General features: G+C 38.6%; 1 protein-coding gene across 12 annotated transcripts in view; it reads left to right on the top strand.

Annotated features, from left to right (window-relative positions):
• Positions 1–19,162, top strand: part of TTLL5 (tubulin tyrosine ligase like 5) — a 305,934-nt gene that overhangs the window by 121,891 nt on the left and 164,881 nt on the right. For 9 of the 12 annotated variants that reach the window (XM_079908860.1, XM_079908863.1, XM_079908862.1 and 6 more), the window contains 4 exons: positions 400–527; positions 3,022–3,105; positions 3,674–4,072; positions 10,921–11,108. In XM_079908860.1, coding sequence (XP_079764986.1) covers positions 400–527; positions 3,022–3,105; positions 3,674–4,072; positions 10,921–11,108 — 799 coding nt within the window. The remainder of the gene's footprint in view (positions 1–399; positions 528–3,021; positions 3,106–3,673; positions 4,073–10,920; positions 11,109–19,162) is intronic. The other 3 variants (XM_079908866.1, XM_079908864.1, XM_079908861.1) reach the window with 1 other exon arrangement.

Here is a 19,162-nt window from a genome sequence, read left to right as displayed (position 1 = left end):
GTCTGTAGTTGGTTGACCCCTGATTTAGAACATGGCTGTCCAATAGAACTTTCTGTGTTGTAGCTACTGAGTACTTGAAATGTGGCTAGTGTAACCAAGGAAATGAATCTTTAATTTTAATTCATTTAAATCTAAATAGTCACATATGACTAGTGGCTACTATATTGGACAGTGCAGATGTAGAATATTCACTGTGGAATGAATAAAACCTTGTCATGCTTTAAATTTTTCAGACTGCTTCATTTATATTTCTTTTTTACCATCTATTAATAGGGAGTTTCCAGCTTGTGCTTTTCATTTTCCCCTTCTTCAGCTTACTCCATTTTCATAATAAAATCTGGTAGAAAGATTTTCCAGAACACCTTCCCCTTCTAACCATACTTTCTCTCCCCATTTCAGTGAGGCTGAACTGGAGGAGGTGTTGACTTTTTATACGCAAAAAAACAAGTCTGCAAGTGTCTTCCTGGGGACTCACTCAAAAAGTTCTAAAAACAGCAACAGTTTTTCTGATAGCGGGGCAAAGGGTGGTAAGTATATTGGTTAATTAATGAAAAATAAGAAGAACAAGTGAAAAAATGAGATGTGCAAAGGGGAACCAAAAATAATATGTTGCCTAAGCACTAATAGACTCCAGGGTGGTAAAGTTTTGCAGTGTGTGGGTAGGGGATGAGGAGGCCTTATATTTTTGTCCTAAAAGCGCAAGAGGGACGTGGTCTAATTTTTTTTTTCATGAAAATTAACATCAGAGAGCTGTTTTCAAGACAAGCTAATAATACCTAACAGTTAGTGAGCGTTCATATTACTGTCTACTGGACATGATCTTATTTTTTTACTTCCAAAAACCAGATGGAGTAGGTGCTATTATAAAACTTCTCTACAGATGAGGGAACAGAGCTGAAAGAGACAGAGTAACTTGCCCAAGGGTGCCCTGCACCATACAGTGGAACAGGAATCTGAACTTTAGTCTACCTGACTCAAAGCTTGTGCTCTTAGTCTCTGTTCTTCTGCCTCTCCTAATGATTATTTCTCACTCCTGTTAAATTTTTTGGTTCCTCCAGCTCATCACCATTTGCATTTGGGGTAGGAGAATTCTTTGTTGTGTGGGACTATTCCATACCTGGTGGAATGTCTAATATCCATAGTCCCAAGCCCTAAATGTCACCATCTTCCTTCAGTCATTGTGATAACCCAATGTTCCCACGCATTTCAAAAATTTGTCACTGCTGGGGAACTCCATGATTGGGGATTTGGAATTGATGTGGACCAAACTATCTAGTTCATGTCATATGATCAAAAAATAGCAGCAATACTCAGTTATAAACAAAGTTTGTGCTTCAAGTGTAAGATTCATTTAAAATCTAGATGGAAGCATAAGACATAGATAATATACTAATTTTGTAGTATGCTAACCCCTAGATTCAAAGATGTAGATTTCTTTGCTACTCTTAAGGCTATCATAGTCTAATGTGGAAAGAGCTGGGGATATCGGTCATTTAAAATGTAGAGTGAGTTTTCCCAAGGAAACGGTGTTACTGTTTTAATAACTGATTAGCTTCAGAGGTTAGTCTACAAAAGCCTATTTAGCTCACTGTACACTTAAAGTATTGTATTAGTAGAAATACTTCTGAGTCCAGCCCTCTTCTTTGAGCTTTCCTAACGTATCTAAGTTCTAAAGCTAGTTTGTTTATCCGTTCATTCATTCCTTCTACATATTTTTAATGAACACCTGTCATGTGTCAGACATGGTGATAGTTGCTAGAGATACAGGGACCAGGACTGTCACAATTCTTGACTTTATAATATTTATTGTCTGCTGGATGAACTTGGGTGAGTAAATACAGGAAGAAGGTTGGTAGGATCTCTGAAAAGACCCTCTAACAGTGTTGGGAAAGGAAGGCTGAGGAGTTTTTGTAATGAGGTTGGGGTAGGGAGAAGTGTGCTAGGCAGGTGAAGTCCTAGCTTGGCATTCAGGTAGTATCTTCTCCCCTGGTAGTAATGGAGAAGCCCTAACAGCACCTGTTTGTACAGATGCGTCCTCGGAAATTCTGGGCTTCATGTGTTAAGGGCTACCTTTACATAATAATGTCTGTACCTAGCAATACCAATCAAGAATAACTAGAGGGGCAGTAGGAAGGCCTCAATCAAGGGAACAACAGTATGACATTTGGTAGTATCTGGACTTGTTAAAAACATGAGCAAACAAATGTGTGACAGTATTACCTGTGCTGGTGGTGATGGACAGAAGAGAATTCATATGTCCTTATTCTTTCATTCTGAAAGATGATCTGTAAAATGGCCTGTCTTAAGTTTTTGTATGAACCTGGCCCTTGAGAAAGATTTTTGGAATATTTCTCTAAGTATATGATTAGCTCTGGCTGTTCTGTTTCAAAATTCTGTAGTAGAAAAAAAACCTAATTTATTACGGTGGAAATTTATTTTATTAGAGTGATTTTGTTATTGAATATACTGATCAGTCAGTCTAATAAGCAAACTCACTCAGCTTATTCAAGTAAAACCAAGGAGATTAAGATACAGAGCTGTTGTGGTAAACAGGTATCTTGCCAACAAATACTGGGGCTGTTCTTTCTAGCTCTTGGCGGTTGCCTGGTCCATATATATTACGACTTCTTCACTCCACTGTGTACCACCGACCAGTTTGGTCTCTTAGCTCCCCAAGTCTGAATTCTTGACAGAGGCATCTTACTGCCCTTACTCATTTTCTTTCCCAGGCATGTTCTAGCTTGTTGGCAGTCCATCGATGGCTGCCCTGGGTTTTGGTATCTTTTCCTGATTCAGTCAGCTGGAGCTGGGGTTAGGACTAGTTGGGAATCATTTGGTTGGTGTCCCACTCAACAGGGCTGTGAGCGTGGCCATCCTTGGAAAAGTGTGGTGAGAAATGCAATGGTTCCTAGCATTGATTACTAGTTGTGTTATATTTTGGAAACAAAATTATGTGTAGAACAATGCTGTAGCATTTGATTAGTAACAGAGCCTAAGCTCAGTATTTATTTCTTATTTCAGATCACCCTGAAACGATGGAAGAAGTGAAAATAAAGCAGCCCAAGCAGCAACAAGCAACAGAAATTCACTCTGATAAATTATCTCGTGAGTGACTTCAAACCTACATAGATTTGCTGCTCTCTGATAAATCTCTAAATGAAAAAATGTCATCAGATATTAAATGATTTTCGGGCGTGTGACATTACTCCAAAAAGCTCCTTTTCTTTGTTTTTCCTTTTCCCTTAGAATTTCCTTTTGTCTACTCATAGCCTATTATCCTTCCAAGGAATTTCTCACTTTCTTAATGTTTAAAATTCTGAGCACTTTTTTTTCTAGAACGGTGAAAATCAGAGGGAGAGGAGTTAGCTGTCATTACCAGAAACTTTGTCCTGAGGCCCTAACGTTTGTAAAGCACCTGCTCTGGTTGATGGAGGTAGTCCCAACACCAGCTTTCAGAAGGGACTAAAAATAAACTGTTTCCATTGCCACATTATCTCAGTGGGCAGTATTCATTAGGTTCATGATGAATCTCCCTAAAGTTTGTATTTTTCATTATGTCTGTTTCATGCTAAGATTATTTTGATGTTTAAAAATGTTTGCTTCATGTTTACGTACAGAATTTACATTAATTTTTCCTAAAATGATCTGTTTTTGTTTGGTTTTGTTTTAACAGGTTTTACCACTTCAGCAGAAAAAGAGGCTAAATTAGTCTATACCAGTTCTTCCTCTACTTCTTTCTCTGGTCCTGCTGCTACTCCTCTGCAGAAAATTTCCAACACCCATTTGTCATCTGTTATTACCACCTCTGACCTCTCACCAGGGCCAGGCCACCATTCTTTATCTCAGATTCCTCCAGCTATCCCCAGCATGGCTCACCAGCCAGCAATTCTACTGAGCACAGTCCCTGGCAGTGCTTCTCCCTCCACCCATCCTGGGACACAGAACATACTGAGCCCCGCCGGCCTGCCGCACTGTCGATCAGGCAGTTACACCATTGGCCCCTTTTCCTCTTTCCAAAGTGCTGCGCACATCTATAGCCAGAAACTGTCTCGTCCCTCTTCAGCAAAGGCAGGTGAGTGAGAGAATGAAAGGCACTCCACAATGTCAGCTTCTCCCCAGCCCCAGTTAAAAAAGAATGCCATCTCTTCCCGTTGGCTTTTCTTTTGAAAGGTAAAGGGACACAGGGTGCATAGTTCTGATGTGACTAAGGAAGAGTCTTGCATTTGGTCCAGTAGCACTCATTCACTGGTAAGAAAATGAAACAACTTCTTTTAGGTGCTGGGGGTAAAGAAATGAGTAAGACAAGGCTTCTATTTACTGGGAGCTTACAGCATAGTCAAGAGATAATTGTGATATTTGTCTTTTTACTGTTGAGTTGTAAGTGTTCTTTATATATTCTGGGTACAAGTCCCTTGCCAGATGCATGATTTAGAAGTATTTTCTCTCATTCTGTTGAGTATGTTTTTCCTAAGAATTTTATAGTTTAGGTCTTTTATCCATTTTGATATAATTTTTGTATATGGTGTGGCATAAAGGTCTTAACATCTCTTTTTTTGCATGTAGTTATTCAGTTGTCCCAGCACCTTTTGTTGAAAGACTGTTATTTTCCTGTTGAATTGTCTTGGCACTCTTGTCAAAAATCATTTAATCTTAAGTGTAAGGGTTTACTTCTGGAGTCTCAATTCTATTCCACTGATCTGTATATCTGCCCTTATGCGAGTACCACATTGTCTTCATTACTATAGCATTGTAGTAAGTTTTGAAATCACCAAGGGTGATTCTTCCATCTTTGTTCTTCTTTTTCATATTGTTTAGGCTATTCTGGATCCCTTGCATTTTCGTATGAACCTTAGGATCAGCTTGTCAATTTTTGCAAAAATAGGCAGATGGGATTTTGATAGGGATTGTGTTGAATTTGTAGATTAGCGAGTATCTTAACATTGGCCAGATTTTTAAACACCTGAGTAATATCCATGTTAAGGTGAGTTACAGTTAAGCTATGTTTTATAAGTAGCCAATCTATATGTCTTAATCATTGTCTGATTTCAAATGAAATGGATATAGTAATATGGAGCTTGAATCAGAGATATGAAAGGGTCTACTTTAATAAGTCATCATATGAATATGTACGTATATATGTATTAGTGCTAATTCTGAGTGATTATTCTTATGATTTAATCTTCTAAAATCAATAATAATTATGCTCTGGTTTAAATTTTTTCTCCCATGTGAGAGAAATTCAGTAAGGTCAGTGTCTCCAGTACCTTGTGGCTGTCATCAGAACTTCTTTTTTAAACCTTCCTTTTTTTCATACCTATCGCAGAGGAGGATAAGGAACGGAAGAAGCTAGTCAGTTCAAAAATATTTCCTAATTTCCGTTGTGATTTCTTTCTTGACCCATGGATTGTTTATAAGTATATTGTTTAATCTTCACATAGTTGGCATTCTCTATTTTTTGTGATTGCTTTTTAACTTATTTCCACTGTGGTCAAAGAACATATTCTGAATGGCTTAAACAGTAGTAGACAACAATATATAGTTGGCAACAATATACTTGACAACAATAATATCCTATAAGTGGAGTCAAATTTTTCTGTGGTCATTGAATAGTTTGGGGATGAGATTAAGATGTCATTTATTTATTTATTTTTTTATTTTTTCGGTACGCGGGCCTCTCACTGTTGTGGCCTCTCCCCCTGCGGAGCACAGGCTCCGGACGCGCAGGCCCAGCGGCCATGGCTCACGGGCGCAGCCGCTCTGTGGCATGTGGGATCCTCCCAGACCGGGACACGAACCCGTGTCCCCTGCATCGGCAGGCGGACTCCCAACCACTGCGCCACCAGGGAAGCCCAAGATGTTATTTTGAATTTAGACTTTTTCAAGATAAATATACAGTATCAAGTTTCAAAGGTCACCACTGAAAAAATTAAAATATGGAAATTTAAACATGTGGGAAGAAGAAAAATGGATCGGGTCGGGGGAAACACCCACAAACATAGAAGCACACAAGTGCAAAGCTTAGAAAATGCAAGAAATGGAAGCTTGAAAGATGGTAAACCAAGTCCTAATATATCAAGAATCAAATAAATATAAATGGGCTGAACTTGTTAGAAGAGTGTCAGATTGAATTTTTTAAAAATCTAACTGTATGTTGTTTACCAACGAAAGACATATATAAAGATAAGGACGTAGAATGGTTGAAAGTAAAAGGATGAAGAAAGAAATACCATGTAAATACCAACCAGAATAAAGGTGGTGCTAATATATGCTAACTTAATTTAGTGTATATTAGCTTATATTAGGCTTTAAGAGAGAAAATTTTCCTAACAGATACAGAGAGTAATTACATAAAACAGAAAGTTTAGTTCAGCAGAAAGATAAAACAGTTCTAAGTGCAGCTAACAAAATAACCTCCAAATAAATAAAACAAAAATTGATACAACTAATGAGGAATCTACAAATCTACTGTCTTAGTGGGAGATTTCCACATATTTCTGTCCAATACTAGTAGATACACAGATTTTGTAAATCAGCAAAGATAAAGACAATTTGAACAAGATGATAACTTTATCTATTGCTCATTCATAATACTCTGTACCCAATAATTAGAGAAAACACCTTCTCAAGCACACATGATAGGTTTATAATAAACAGTCATGTCCTACATCATAAGACAACAGATTTCAGAGTTGGTATCATATACAGCCACATTCTCTGTCCATACTGCAATTAAATTGAATGTCAACAGCAACGATACATAACAAATCCTTATATATTTAAAAATTTAAAAGAGTTCAGAGAAGAGATCATAATGGAAATAAATGTAAAACTATTAGAATTGAAAGACAGTGAAAAAACTTCATGTTCAGATGTGTGGAGAGCAATGAAAAACAGTATTTGGAGGGAAATTTACTGCCTTAAATACTTATATTTGAAAAGAAGAAAGGCTAAAAATTAATGTGCTAAATATCTATTTCAGATGTTATAAAGACAGCAATATTACAAATCTAAATAAAGGAGAAAGAGAGATAAGAGTAAAGATAAAAATCAAAGACAAGAGTAAAAATTACAGAATTCAAAAATAAGGTACCGTAGAGAAAATATCGGAGCCAAAATTTCTTTGAAGAGCCTAAGAAGGTGGACAAACCTCTGGTGAGACCGATCAGGAAAAGAGAGAAGATATGGATAAATAATGTAAGGAATGAAAAGCAGACAGAAAATACAAATTTAGCATAGGTGACAAAAATATTAGAATACTGTTAACCACTTTATTCCAATAAAATTGAAAACCTATGCAAAGTGGATAATGCCTACAAAAGTAAGTAAAATTGGTTCAAGAAGATGAAGAGGGACTTCCCTGGTGGTCCAGTGGTTAAGACTCTGCGTTCCCAATGCAGGGGATCCGGGTTCGATCCCTGGTCAGGGAACTAGATCCCTCATGCATGCCGCAACTAAGATCCTGCATGCTGCAACTAAAAAGATCCTGCACACAGCAACGAAGATCCCGCATGCCCCGACTAAGACCTGGCTCAGCCAAATAAATAATAAATAAATAAAATTTTTTTTAAGAAAAGAAAAAATTTATTAAAAAAAAAAAGATGAAGAAAGCCTGAATGGTCCTATAACTATTAAAATAAGTTATACAGTAGTTAAAAAAATCTCACAAAGAAAACTTGAGGCCCAGATGGTTTTATAGATAAGTTTTGACAATCTTTCAAGGGAAGGATAATTCCAATCTTAAACTCTTCTAGAGCATGGAAAAAGAGACAACAGTAATAACTCTGTGTGGCTAGTTTAATCTTGATAACAAAACCAATTAAGGACAGTATTAGAGAGGGAAATTATAGATCAGCTTCATTTATGAACACCAATGCAAAAATTCTAATCAAAATATGAGCCAGCCACATCTAGCAATATATGAGAGAGATTAGATCCCATGAACAAGTTTATCCAAGGAATACAGAAGGGGGTTAACAGAAAATCTATAAATGTCGTTTGTCACATCAGCAGATTGAAGGAGAAAAACTGTATTTATCCTCTTAGTAGATGCAGAAAAAGAATTTGGTAAAATTCTGTACTCGTTCATGATAATAACTCTCAGCATACTAGGAAGAGAAGGAAACCCTCTTTATTGAAAATGGGTGTCTGCCAAAATCTCACAAGAGATATCAGTGTAAATGGGGAAATGTCGAAAGCATTCCTTCTAAGGTTAAGAGCAAGAAGAGGATGCCCACTGACATTTCTTCTACTCAGTGTTTTACTGGAGGTCAAGAGCCAGTATAATAAAACAAGAAAAAGAAATTAAAAGCATAAGGATCAAAAGGGAGGAAATAAAATTTATCTATTTGCAGATAATACATTATCTACATAGAAAACTGAAAATAAGCTACAGATACACTTGTGGCATTAAGTGCATTCACATTGTTGTACAACCACATCACCAAGAGAACAACATGCATAAAAATGATAAGCTATCTAGGGATAAATTTAGGAAAGACTTTTATAAGGAAATTTTATAAGACTTCGTTTAGAGACAGAGAAAACCTAAATAAATGAATAAATAGGATGTGCATGGATAGGAAGACTTAATATCATAAATGTTTCAGTTCTCATCAAATTGATCTCTGGATTCAATACAGGTTCCAACCAAAATCTCAAGTTTTGTTGTTGTACTTGACAAGCCAATTCTAAAATGATAATGGATAGGCAAAAGACCAAGGATAGTGAGAACTCACTGAAGAAGAGAAAAGGGTGGAGGAGTATCTTATTAAGAATATAAAAATATGATCATTAAGAAAATATAGTATCTGAAAAGGTACAAAGTGACCAGTGGAGCAGAATAGAAAGTTGGAAGCAATCATACAGATAGATGAAAGTTTGATATATGACAGATGGCATTGCAGATAGTGGGAAAGGATGCATTTCTCAATAAATGGTGCTGGGATAATTGGTTATCCATACAGGAAGAAAAGTGAAATTAGATCTCAGCCTCATACTATCCATGTAATCAATTTCAGGTGCGAAACTTTAAACTTCTAGAATAGAATAAGGGAGACCATCTTTAACACATTATTGTAGGAAACAAAAGTAAAAACATAAGCAAGATTCCTTCAGTAAGAAAAAGACAACCCAATAGTGGTATCAGAAAAGAGGTAACATGTGCTCAACATCATTATTAATCAGATGAATATAAATGAAGAATGCAGTGAGATTTTACACCCTCTTAAAAGAGGGAAGAATTAGGATACTTGACAGTACTAAGTGTTGGAGGGGACGTGGGTCAGCAGGAGTGCTTACATTTTGTGGCAATGTATCACATACATTTGAAAATTCACATACATTTGAAAATTGTTGTTATCACATACATTTGAAAATTCACATAAATTTGAAAATTCACATACATTTGAAAATTCACATAAATTTGAAAATTGTTTTTATCACATAAATTTGAAAATTCACATAAATTTGAAAATTGTTTTTATCACATAAATTTGAAAGTTCACATAAATTTGAAAATTGTTGTTATCACATGCATTTGAAAATTCACATACTCTGTGACTCAACTCCTAGCGGTATACACAAGAGAAGTTCTTCCACATGTGCACCAGGACATGTATGCAAGAGTGTTCACAACTGCACTGTTTATAATAGCGATAAGCTTGAAATAGCCAAAATAGCCATTAATGAGGGAATAGAAAAATAAGTTGTAATGTATTTCCAAAATGGAATACCAAGCAGCAGATAAAGTTAATCAATTTCAGCTATACTTAGAAAGGATAAATCTCAGAAGTATGGTATTGAGTAACAAAAGCAAGTCCCAGGAAATTACTACAATAGATACCATTTTTATAGAGCTCAAAAACAAACGAAATTAACTGTATTTTGTTTAAGTATGCAAACACACACAGAAACAAAGAATAAAACTATATTTAAAAAAAAAGAAGGGGGTGAATGATAAGGGAAGATTAAGGATGAGGAGGAACACATGGGTTGATAATGTGACTCTTGAGTTGGGTAGTCAGTTCATTATAATATGTTTTATAACTTCTACATCAATTGTAAATAGTATTTGGTATGTGTCAAATAACATAATAAACATGAAAAAATATAGATTTTTTAAAAAGTAGTGTCACCAAATTGTATATACAGAATGATCTGTATATACAGATCTGGTTATATAAGCATTATATATCTGGTTATATAAGCATTAATAAGACAGAAAGGAAACACATTAAAGTGTTTCCAGTTTTCTGGGTTTTTCATATTTTTTCAATGGGTTGTGTGACTTTTATCATAGAAAAAATATTAACCTTGATTTTATATTAAGTAATTTCATTGTGCCAGAATTTCAGTGCTCGGAAATAATGGAATTCTGTGATATTATAGTTGAAAGAAGAAAATTGAAGTCTGAAAGGAAAATCAATTGAAATTTTATAATATAGGATTATTGCTGTTTTTCCAAATATACTGTTTTGCTTTTGTCCTTCTTTCCTTTTTGAGCTCTGTAAGGAGGACTGTGCATGACTTGACAGTGTGTGCCGTAAACTACTGACAAGTACAGTCACACAACAAGGAAAACAAGACATATAATGAGTTTCAAGGCTACACATTTTTTATTCGTTGATTCTGGGATCAGTTATTCCCCACTACATATGATGAAAATTCTTCTTTTGTGAAGGATTCATAGTATGCAAAAACACAGTAATAAATGCAGGTAACAATTTGGTGGTAGGAAGAGTTTCTAGAGTATGGTAAGGATTTAGTTTTGCTTTTGTGAGCATCTGAGGATAGTTTACTGCTCCTTATGTTGTCAGAGATCCCTAGGAGTCAGTAAAGTATCTGTTGGCTGAGATTTTGCTGTCATCATCCTAAGTTTTTCAGGGCTTTTTTCCTAAGTGGATGAAAACTTTTCTTTTTTAGCAGGTTCATGCCATCCAAACAAGCAGCATTCAGGAGTAGCCAAAACACAGAAGGAGGGAGAAGATGGTTCCTCATACAGCAGACGGTACAACCCAAGTACGGTTACGGCTGAACTTCAGCGGCTAGCTGAGAAGCAGGCGGCAAGGCAGTATTCTCCATCCACTCACGTCAGTGTCCTCACCCAGCAGGTATGGATAGTTCGGGGTGCCAGAGAGTTCTTTGGATCACTGGATAGGGTTAACTACAGGGTACTCTGTCCTTCCCTGTCTTTACTAATGCCCATATGCTGTTGCTTGTTGAATGAATATTAGTTGGTTTCAAGCTAAAGAATAAAAGCATTCCTTCAGCTTTAAAGAAAGGGTTTCTGTCACAGGTATTGCAAACTTAAGTGTGCTGCTAGCTGTGATGTACTTACTTCATGGATAAATAGACTTGAATGTTCAGCTGTAAATGTACTTTTAAAGGATCTTTAAAAATAACTTATTTCTCTGGTAAAATTTTCCAGTGAGTTCTAGTCTTATAAATCTTTTTACCAGAATGCCATAACATTACCTTTTACTTTTTTTTACTTTTTTTTTTTTTTTTTTTTTTTACTGCCTTTCATCTCATGATGTCAGGATCTTTTCTGGGCACTGATTAATGAATTTCAATACACCCTCATCCAACACATATCGTCCTCACATTTTACAGATGGGGGAAACTGGGGCTGAAATGAGTGATGTAGTCAAGGTCACCCGGCAAGCTTGATGGATACCAGGATTTTGACTTTGTTGTATATATACTGACAAGCTTACAACACAGTGAAGTTAGATGAACCTTTTAAGAACTTTGGGATTCTTTTTGCCCTTCTTGATGATTATCCCCATGGTATTTAACTGGAAGTAGAAGCCATGTTTTTTTCCCTTTCCTTAATGCAAACGGCATCAAAGTCCTCCAAAGGAATTATTCTGATTTAACTCCACAGTTATATTTTGCTATATCTTTGTGGTGTCATGTCCCTTAACTGGTGGCAACTCTCTAGTGATAATTGAGTCTAGGAAAAAGTGAAGCTGTAGATTACTTCAAGTGCATGTTAAAAGTAGGCAACATACTGCTCCCTGGTGGTGCCCTACTTTTCTGTGTAAAATTCTGGACCACAATTCAAAGTAAGCCTTAGCTTTACTTCAGCCTCATCCCAGAGTGTGAGGTTGTAATTAATTTTCTTTTTCAAATCCCTGATAGTTTGAAGGGAGTAGATAAGGAAGTCTAATGTGAATTAGGAAGTGAAGAATCTTATACGGTAGTGTTGAGACTTGAAGGGAGTTAGTAGTTAGATTTTAGTGACAGAATGATGGGAAAAGGAAACAGAATATCATGGCCATGGTAGAATGGGAAGGAAGTGTGAAATGTGAAGTGGCTATGAGGAAGGGAGAGGGCCAATGATCTGCTACACTCTTCTCAGTGGGTCACTGACTAGAGTATATGTTCCAATTTTTAACGAGCAGCTAGAAGCACCAAGACATTAAGAAATTTTCTTTGCAATTATAGTAAAAAACATAGCCAGTGTTAGTGTTTACCTATTTTCACCTCCTATCATTTGGTAAACAGCAAAGCTTGCCAAAATGAGGGGATCCTGATCCTTTGGGAATCCAAGGTGATTGTATCCTTACTGGAAAGTCATTCCCCTTCAGTCTGTCTCATCTAAGAAGAATTTCAGTGCCAGTGAATTAAAATTCCATCAGACTTCTCTTCATAGAGATCTGAACTCGCCATTAGATGTCAGTCTTAACTTTTAGAGCCTTGGTAATAAATAGGGTGGTTAATCCTTGGTGCAATACTGAGGGAGGGACTGTAGTATGTAATAAGCAGGGTGCAGTAGTGGGAAAAGGGCTGGATTAGCCATATAAAGACCTGCTTTCTTCTACCACTTACTAGCTGTGTGATCGTGGGCAATTCACTCAACTTCCATTAACCTCAGGGTCTCTATTTGTTGATGAGGAAAATACAACAGGGTCATGAGGATAGTATGCAGAAACCTTTCTGTAAAGTCTGAATGCCATATACTGATACTTAGAAAAGATTGCTATTTCAACCGTAAAAGGCTTTTAATAATAAATGGTTTCTAATTTGATTTGAAATCAGTTTTTGGATAAAATACTGTGTTACTGAAATGAATGTTGTTATTGAAAAGCTCAAGTATGTGTTATTTGTGTTATTTCCCCTTGGAGAAAGTAGTTCCTTAATTTGGAATTTGGGAAATTCTTCTATTGTTCTTTTTCTGGTAAATAATAACATGTTATAATGGCTTAATAAGGGCCCTGGGACATCTGTTTACTGGCCATTTCCTTTTACTCCTAGCTGTGTTTGAAAGAAAGTGCCTTGGTTCCTTACTCACTGAGGCAAGTGGTAAGGTGTCTGTAGTCCTGGTGAGAGGCAGGCATCCAGACAGAACGTGCTGAAAGCTCTGCTCTCCTCTCTGGGCTTGGAGTGTGAAACCTTCAACTCAGCTCCACCAGAAATAACTCTGTGTCCGGTAGTCACTTTAAATGTTTTTTATTTCCTCTTACCTGTGATTATTTCCTTATTTTCAATTCCTATTTTGCATTTTCTTTTTTTCCACATATCCAATAAGGTTAATGAAGATTTTCTTTCCCCCTTCCCTTTTTTTGATAGGATATATTTATTCATTCTGTTGTTTTATTGTTTGTTAATTGGTTATCTTCTTGTTTTATCTTTGCTAACTTCCTTTCTTCTGTTTTCTCTAGCTTTATTTTGTTATTTCCTCCCAGTTTCTTGAGTTGGGTACTTCATTTATTTTCACTCATGTCTTGTTTTTTATTGTATTTAAAGCTATGGATTTTCTTCTGAGTATTGCTTTCATTATATGCCATAAACCCTGATATATCTTTACATTGCTTTTCTGGGCAAGGTGTTAAGAGACCTTCCACTAAATAAGGTATGCTGATTTTAAATTATTTGTGCTATTTTGGAAGATGAGTATAAAAACCCTGAAATTTGAGACTTCCCTGGTGACCCAGCAGTTGGGACTCTGTGCTTCCACCACAGGGGGTGTGGGTTTGATCCCTGGTCGCAGGGAACTAAGATCCCGCATGCCGCACAGTGTGGCCAAAAAAAATGAAATTTGAGGGAATTTCTGAAAAATCACTTTATTTTGTCTATGATTTCAACTACTTGCTCATGAAAGCTTTTAGTGGCATTCTCCATAGAACTTTTTATTCAAATGTATCCTTTCAATTTGTTCATTCAAAAACATTTTATTACGCTCTTGAGAGTGTTCCAGGCCTTGGTACTAAGCCACAGGGATGATATAAGACATAGACCTCTGGGGCTTCCCTGGTGGCACAGTGGTTGAGAGTCTGCCTGCCAATGCAGGGGACACGGGTTCGAGCCCTGGTCTGGGAAGATCCCACATGCCGCGGAGCAACTGGGCCCGTGAGCCACAGTTACTGAGCCTGCGCGTCTGGAGCCTGTGCTCCGCAACAAGAGAGGCTGCGACAGTGAGAGGCCCGCGTACCGCGGTGAAGAGTGGCCCCCGCTTGCCACAGCTAGAAAAAGCCATCACACAGAAACGAAGACCCAACACAACCATAAATAAAGAAATTAATTTAAAAAAAAAAAAGACATAGACCTCAGCGTGAAATAACTCACAATCTGGTAAGGGTGACAGCTACATAAACATATGATAGTACTAGCATGGCATCTGCAGAGGTGTTTCTAGGGAATAACAAAACCACCAAAGGGCATCTAACCCAGCCTGTGGGTGGGAGTGGGAAGGCCAAAGCAGCCTTCTTGAAAGAGATTACACCTGCACTGAATCTTAAGGGTAGGCTGGTGGGTGGCAGAAGAAGGGTAGGGCAGGCTCCAAAATAAGCTAGCATGTGTGTATGTGGGGAAACAGAAAGCTGGTGGTTAGTGGTGATGGAGGATAGGGAGCAGCTGGGATGGAAGCTGGAGGAGAAGACAAGGGCTGATTCAAGGAGAGCTTTGAATGCCCTGTGAAGGAACTCGCTCTTTATCTAATAGATGACCAGGAGCCACAGAGGCAAATGGGCCTTGCCTTTTAGCTGCATCACTTAGGTAGCTGGGAGGAGGATGGATTGCAGGGTGAAGCAATGCCATCCCCTTTTCCTCCCTGCTCTCTGTTGAAGATGCTGAGGAGCAGTGAATTAGCCAGAAGAAAAGAAGCAAAGTACTCTGACAACCCCAAAATTTGATAATAAAGCTTGAAGTTCCCTGAATTTCCATTAGAGGCTAGATTCTTATGAATTTGTATAGCTAAAAACAGAACCTCATTTATCTTGCAATTACTTTTACTCTTTCTGCTACGATTTAACTTTATTTATAGGCTAGAACATATGAGAATATTGAAATTTCCCTGCCACACGAAGTGGCCACCGTGGCCACTTTGGAAGTGTTTGCATATGCTGGAAATAGAGAGACACGTGTTCTTAACATATGATTATTCAACAAATACCTAACAAATCTGAGCAGAGAGCAGGTCAAATTTAGTTCTTTCCCTTGGCACGTGAGGAGCTGGTTATCTCTGGGGACTGGAATCCTTTGGAAATCATACATCCCTGAAAGCAGGGTTTTCTAGAAGCGTCTTTCTCTTGTGGGGGAGAGTGCTATGGTAGCTGAGGTGGGCTGGCGTAGAGCTTGAGTGTGAGGTCTCGCTATCTCTGCCTCATCCAGTGCCGGGAGAGGTGTGCTTTAAAACTGTAGCCCTCTGCACACACAGAAGTAGCCCTTTGTGGTCACTGCTGTCAGCGAACAGGAGAATGTGGCGAAGTAACCCAGCTCTGCGGTGAGGAGAGGGAGAGGAGAGGGAGCCCTGGCCTGTCTGTGCGGGCCAGTGTGAGATTGCAGGACCCAGCTATCATTAGGAGCAGCGCCAGCTCTTCCAGCCTGGGAGTTTAATCAAAGGAATAACAGCAGACCACCCAGGCGAGGGCTCCGATGCTTGCGCATGTGCTGTGTCAGGCTCTGTTCCCAGGCCAGCCGGTGCCCGGGATGTGGCCAGGCCTCCTGGAAATGTGCTGACAGATACATAGGAGGGAGGAGATGCTTTTTGCTTCTCACATTTTTCATTTAGAGGGCGAGTGGGAAAGAAAACCGTTCAATTTCTTTCCCCTTTTGCTCCTTACCCTGATACTTTTCTGCCTAGTCCTAGAGGAGGGCATATGTTGAGGTAGAGAATGTTTGCTTACACTGCTTACTCATTCACTCGCACTCATTCCTATACAAAGGAATTCTTGTATCATTTCTTCTGCTTCAGCGGTTACCATTGTGATCATGCTCATTTCGTCAGGGTCCACAGTGGACCTGAGTCAATCTCAGTTTCAGAAACATCAATTTGAAGTTGAAACTGGCAGAGAGGAAGCTCAGTTTTTTGAAATGGTTACAGTTCTCTAGGATTGGAGCCATTGGCCCCCAGTTTATCACAGGCTTGGGCATTTGGCACTGGAGACTGTCTTCCTGCCTCCTCAGTGTATCTGGACACATTTGAACTACTGTACATTTGTGTTCTGATTTTGTAGTTTTTTCCCCAAGTCTAGCTTCTTTGGTTCTGTATTTTTCTGGGTAGAAAAATTGTACTTCTTTGTATTGTATACATTACTTTTTCCCATGTCTAGAAACAGAAAAGGGTAAATAGAAAAAGCAGAAGCTCTTGAGTCATCGAGACCTTGGACAAGTTATTTAACTTCCCTGTGCCTTGATTTTCTTCTCTGTCAGGTGGGGTAACTTTAGCATCAAGATGAATTCTCCTGCATCTCTGTGCCTCCCTGCTCTAGGTTCTAGCTCCAGTTGATCCTATCTAATTCCCTAGCTCTTCTATGTCTTTTGAGGCTTTAAACCCCCGGTTTTCCTTAGGTCCTTGGCCTACTGATGGTCTCTTATTCTAAAATAACCTTTCTTTTCTCTTACTGTATCGACCAACTCTCTCTCAAAGTCACTGATGACCTTGGAATTGCCAACTTCAGTCACCTATTTTTAATCCTTACTCTCTTTTTTAGCACATGACACTATTATTGACTGCCTCCTACGTGAAAACTTCCCTTAGCTTCTCCAGCCTTCAGTAAGTCCTCTGAGAGCTCATCCTCTACTTACCCCCTGAAAAACTAGATACCAGTTTCAACATTTTTAAAAAGCCACTGGTATAAAGACCTGAAATATAGAAACTGACACCAGCAGAGTCTCTCTGATTAAAGAAGGGGGTTGATGCCTGGGCATCTGCTTCTCGCTGCTCTTCATAGGTATCTTCCAACATGCCTCTGAATTCCAGAGCTCAACCGAACTTCTTTCCTCTCTGTAGTCTCCCCTTGGGTAAACTTTCTCTTCCCATAGCTTCATCTAGTGCTGTTCTGCAGATTTCTCCCAAATATGCATCTTTAGTTTGAACCTGTTTGCTGAGTGTCATGTCCAAATTTCCAACTGCCTGCTAGACATTTCCACCTGACTGTATTACAAGGATCCAAAATATTCAACATATTTTAAACATGCTTTGAAAACATTCAAAAAATATTCAACATATCTAAAACCTATTTGTTCTTCTTCCCTTTTCCCCTTTGTATTAGTGACACTGCAGTTCTCCTAGGGAGTTAGGTGTGGAGCCTTGGATTTCTCATCATCTCTCTTTGCTTCTTCATTCTCCCTACGTCCAGGCAGTTGCCAGTTCTTATTGATTCTGACTGTATAATGTCTCTGATATATATCTTCTCTGTTTCACTTTCACATCTACTGTCCTGCTTAAGGACTTAATTATCTCTTGACTGGACATCTACAATTACCTCCTAAGTGGTCTCCTGGCCATTCTCCTCTGTTCACCCTAGTCTTTGCCCTAAAGGAATCTTTCTAAATCACAAGTCTGATAATGATACTCCTCTGCTCAGGAATCTCAAAGGGGCTTCCTGTTATCTTCAAGGTGAAGCCCCAGCTATTGAATATTATTCAAAGCCTTTGTGTGGAATCTGGCTCCAGCCTATTTCTCCAGCCTCTCTCCTTCCCATCACATATGTTTTTGTGCCGCTCACCCAGAATTTCTCTCAGTCTCCATGCTTAGTTTGAGCTATCTTCTCATGGGAAACGTTCCCCAGTCACCATATCTAACTGTTTGCATTTGTCCAGGTTCAACAAAGGTGCCACTTCACTTGTACACATGACGTTTTACTTGCCATACAGCTATCTCCTTTAGTGGACAGTGAGCTCTTTGGAGGCAATGTCCTTTGCTGCCTCAGAACCTGACTCACAGGTAGTACTCAGTAAATGTGCTGATTCTACGGGACTGTAAGGTACTTGATTAAAGATGGGGAGGTGAGGGGCTTCCCTGGTGGCGCAGTGGTTGAGAGTCCGCCTGCCGATGCAGGGGACACGGGTTCATGCCCCGGTCTGGGAAGATCCCACATGCCGCGGAGCAGCTGGGCCCGTGAGTCATGGCCGCTGAGCCTGCGCGTCCGGAGCCTGTGCTCCGCAATGGGAGAGACCACAACCGTGAGAGGCCCGTGTACCGCTAAAAAAAAGATGGGGAGGTGACCATGTCCATTTTTTCACCAGTTTTTTCCAGCGTGGTATATAGTGTGTATTCAACACACATTTTTTAAAATAAATAAGTGAAAGAAGAACCCCCTGCTGCCCTAGCCAGAAGTCATCTTTCCATTGTCTGTGTCCCTTTGGCCCTTCATTAGTCACTCTCTATAATAAATCTGTTATTGTTATTTTATGTCTCTTCTTTCCTGTTGAGTTATAAACTATGTGATGGCTGTTCTTTCTAACCCATCACCCAGCACAGCAACCTTGCCCTTGGTAGGCACTTATCACATGCTTGCTGAATTGAAAAGAATTTCTCTTCTGTGTTATGTTGGTTTTTATGTTCTTTTTAAAAACTATTCCTCTTCCATTTTTTTTGCTGACAATGCTGCACCTGCCCTTCATAATAAAGCAGTTGACATTAGTTGAATGTCTGCTTTGTACTGGGCACTGTGCTAAATACTTTATATGCATTATCTCTTTAACCTTATGAAGTAGATACTTAATTTTTTTTACAGGTGAAGAAAATAGCTGAAAGGATAAGTGACTCTGCTAAGGTCACATAAATGGCAAGTAACTGCACCAGGACTCAAACCCAAGGCTCTTTGACTTCACACTCTTTCCATCAGTGTTTTTCTGTCTCTTCCTGTTTGAAACAGGACTCTCACCTCTCATCAGACTACAGTGATGGAGCTTAACACTGCTGTAGAGTCGTAGC

Source organism: Stenella coeruleoalba, assembly GCF_951394435.1.
Source record: "Stenella coeruleoalba genome assembly, chromosome: 2".
NCBI classification, from domain to species: Eukaryota; Metazoa; Chordata; class Mammalia; order Artiodactyla; family Delphinidae; genus Stenella; species Stenella coeruleoalba.
This window is presented reverse-complemented; position numbering and strand designations above follow the sequence as displayed.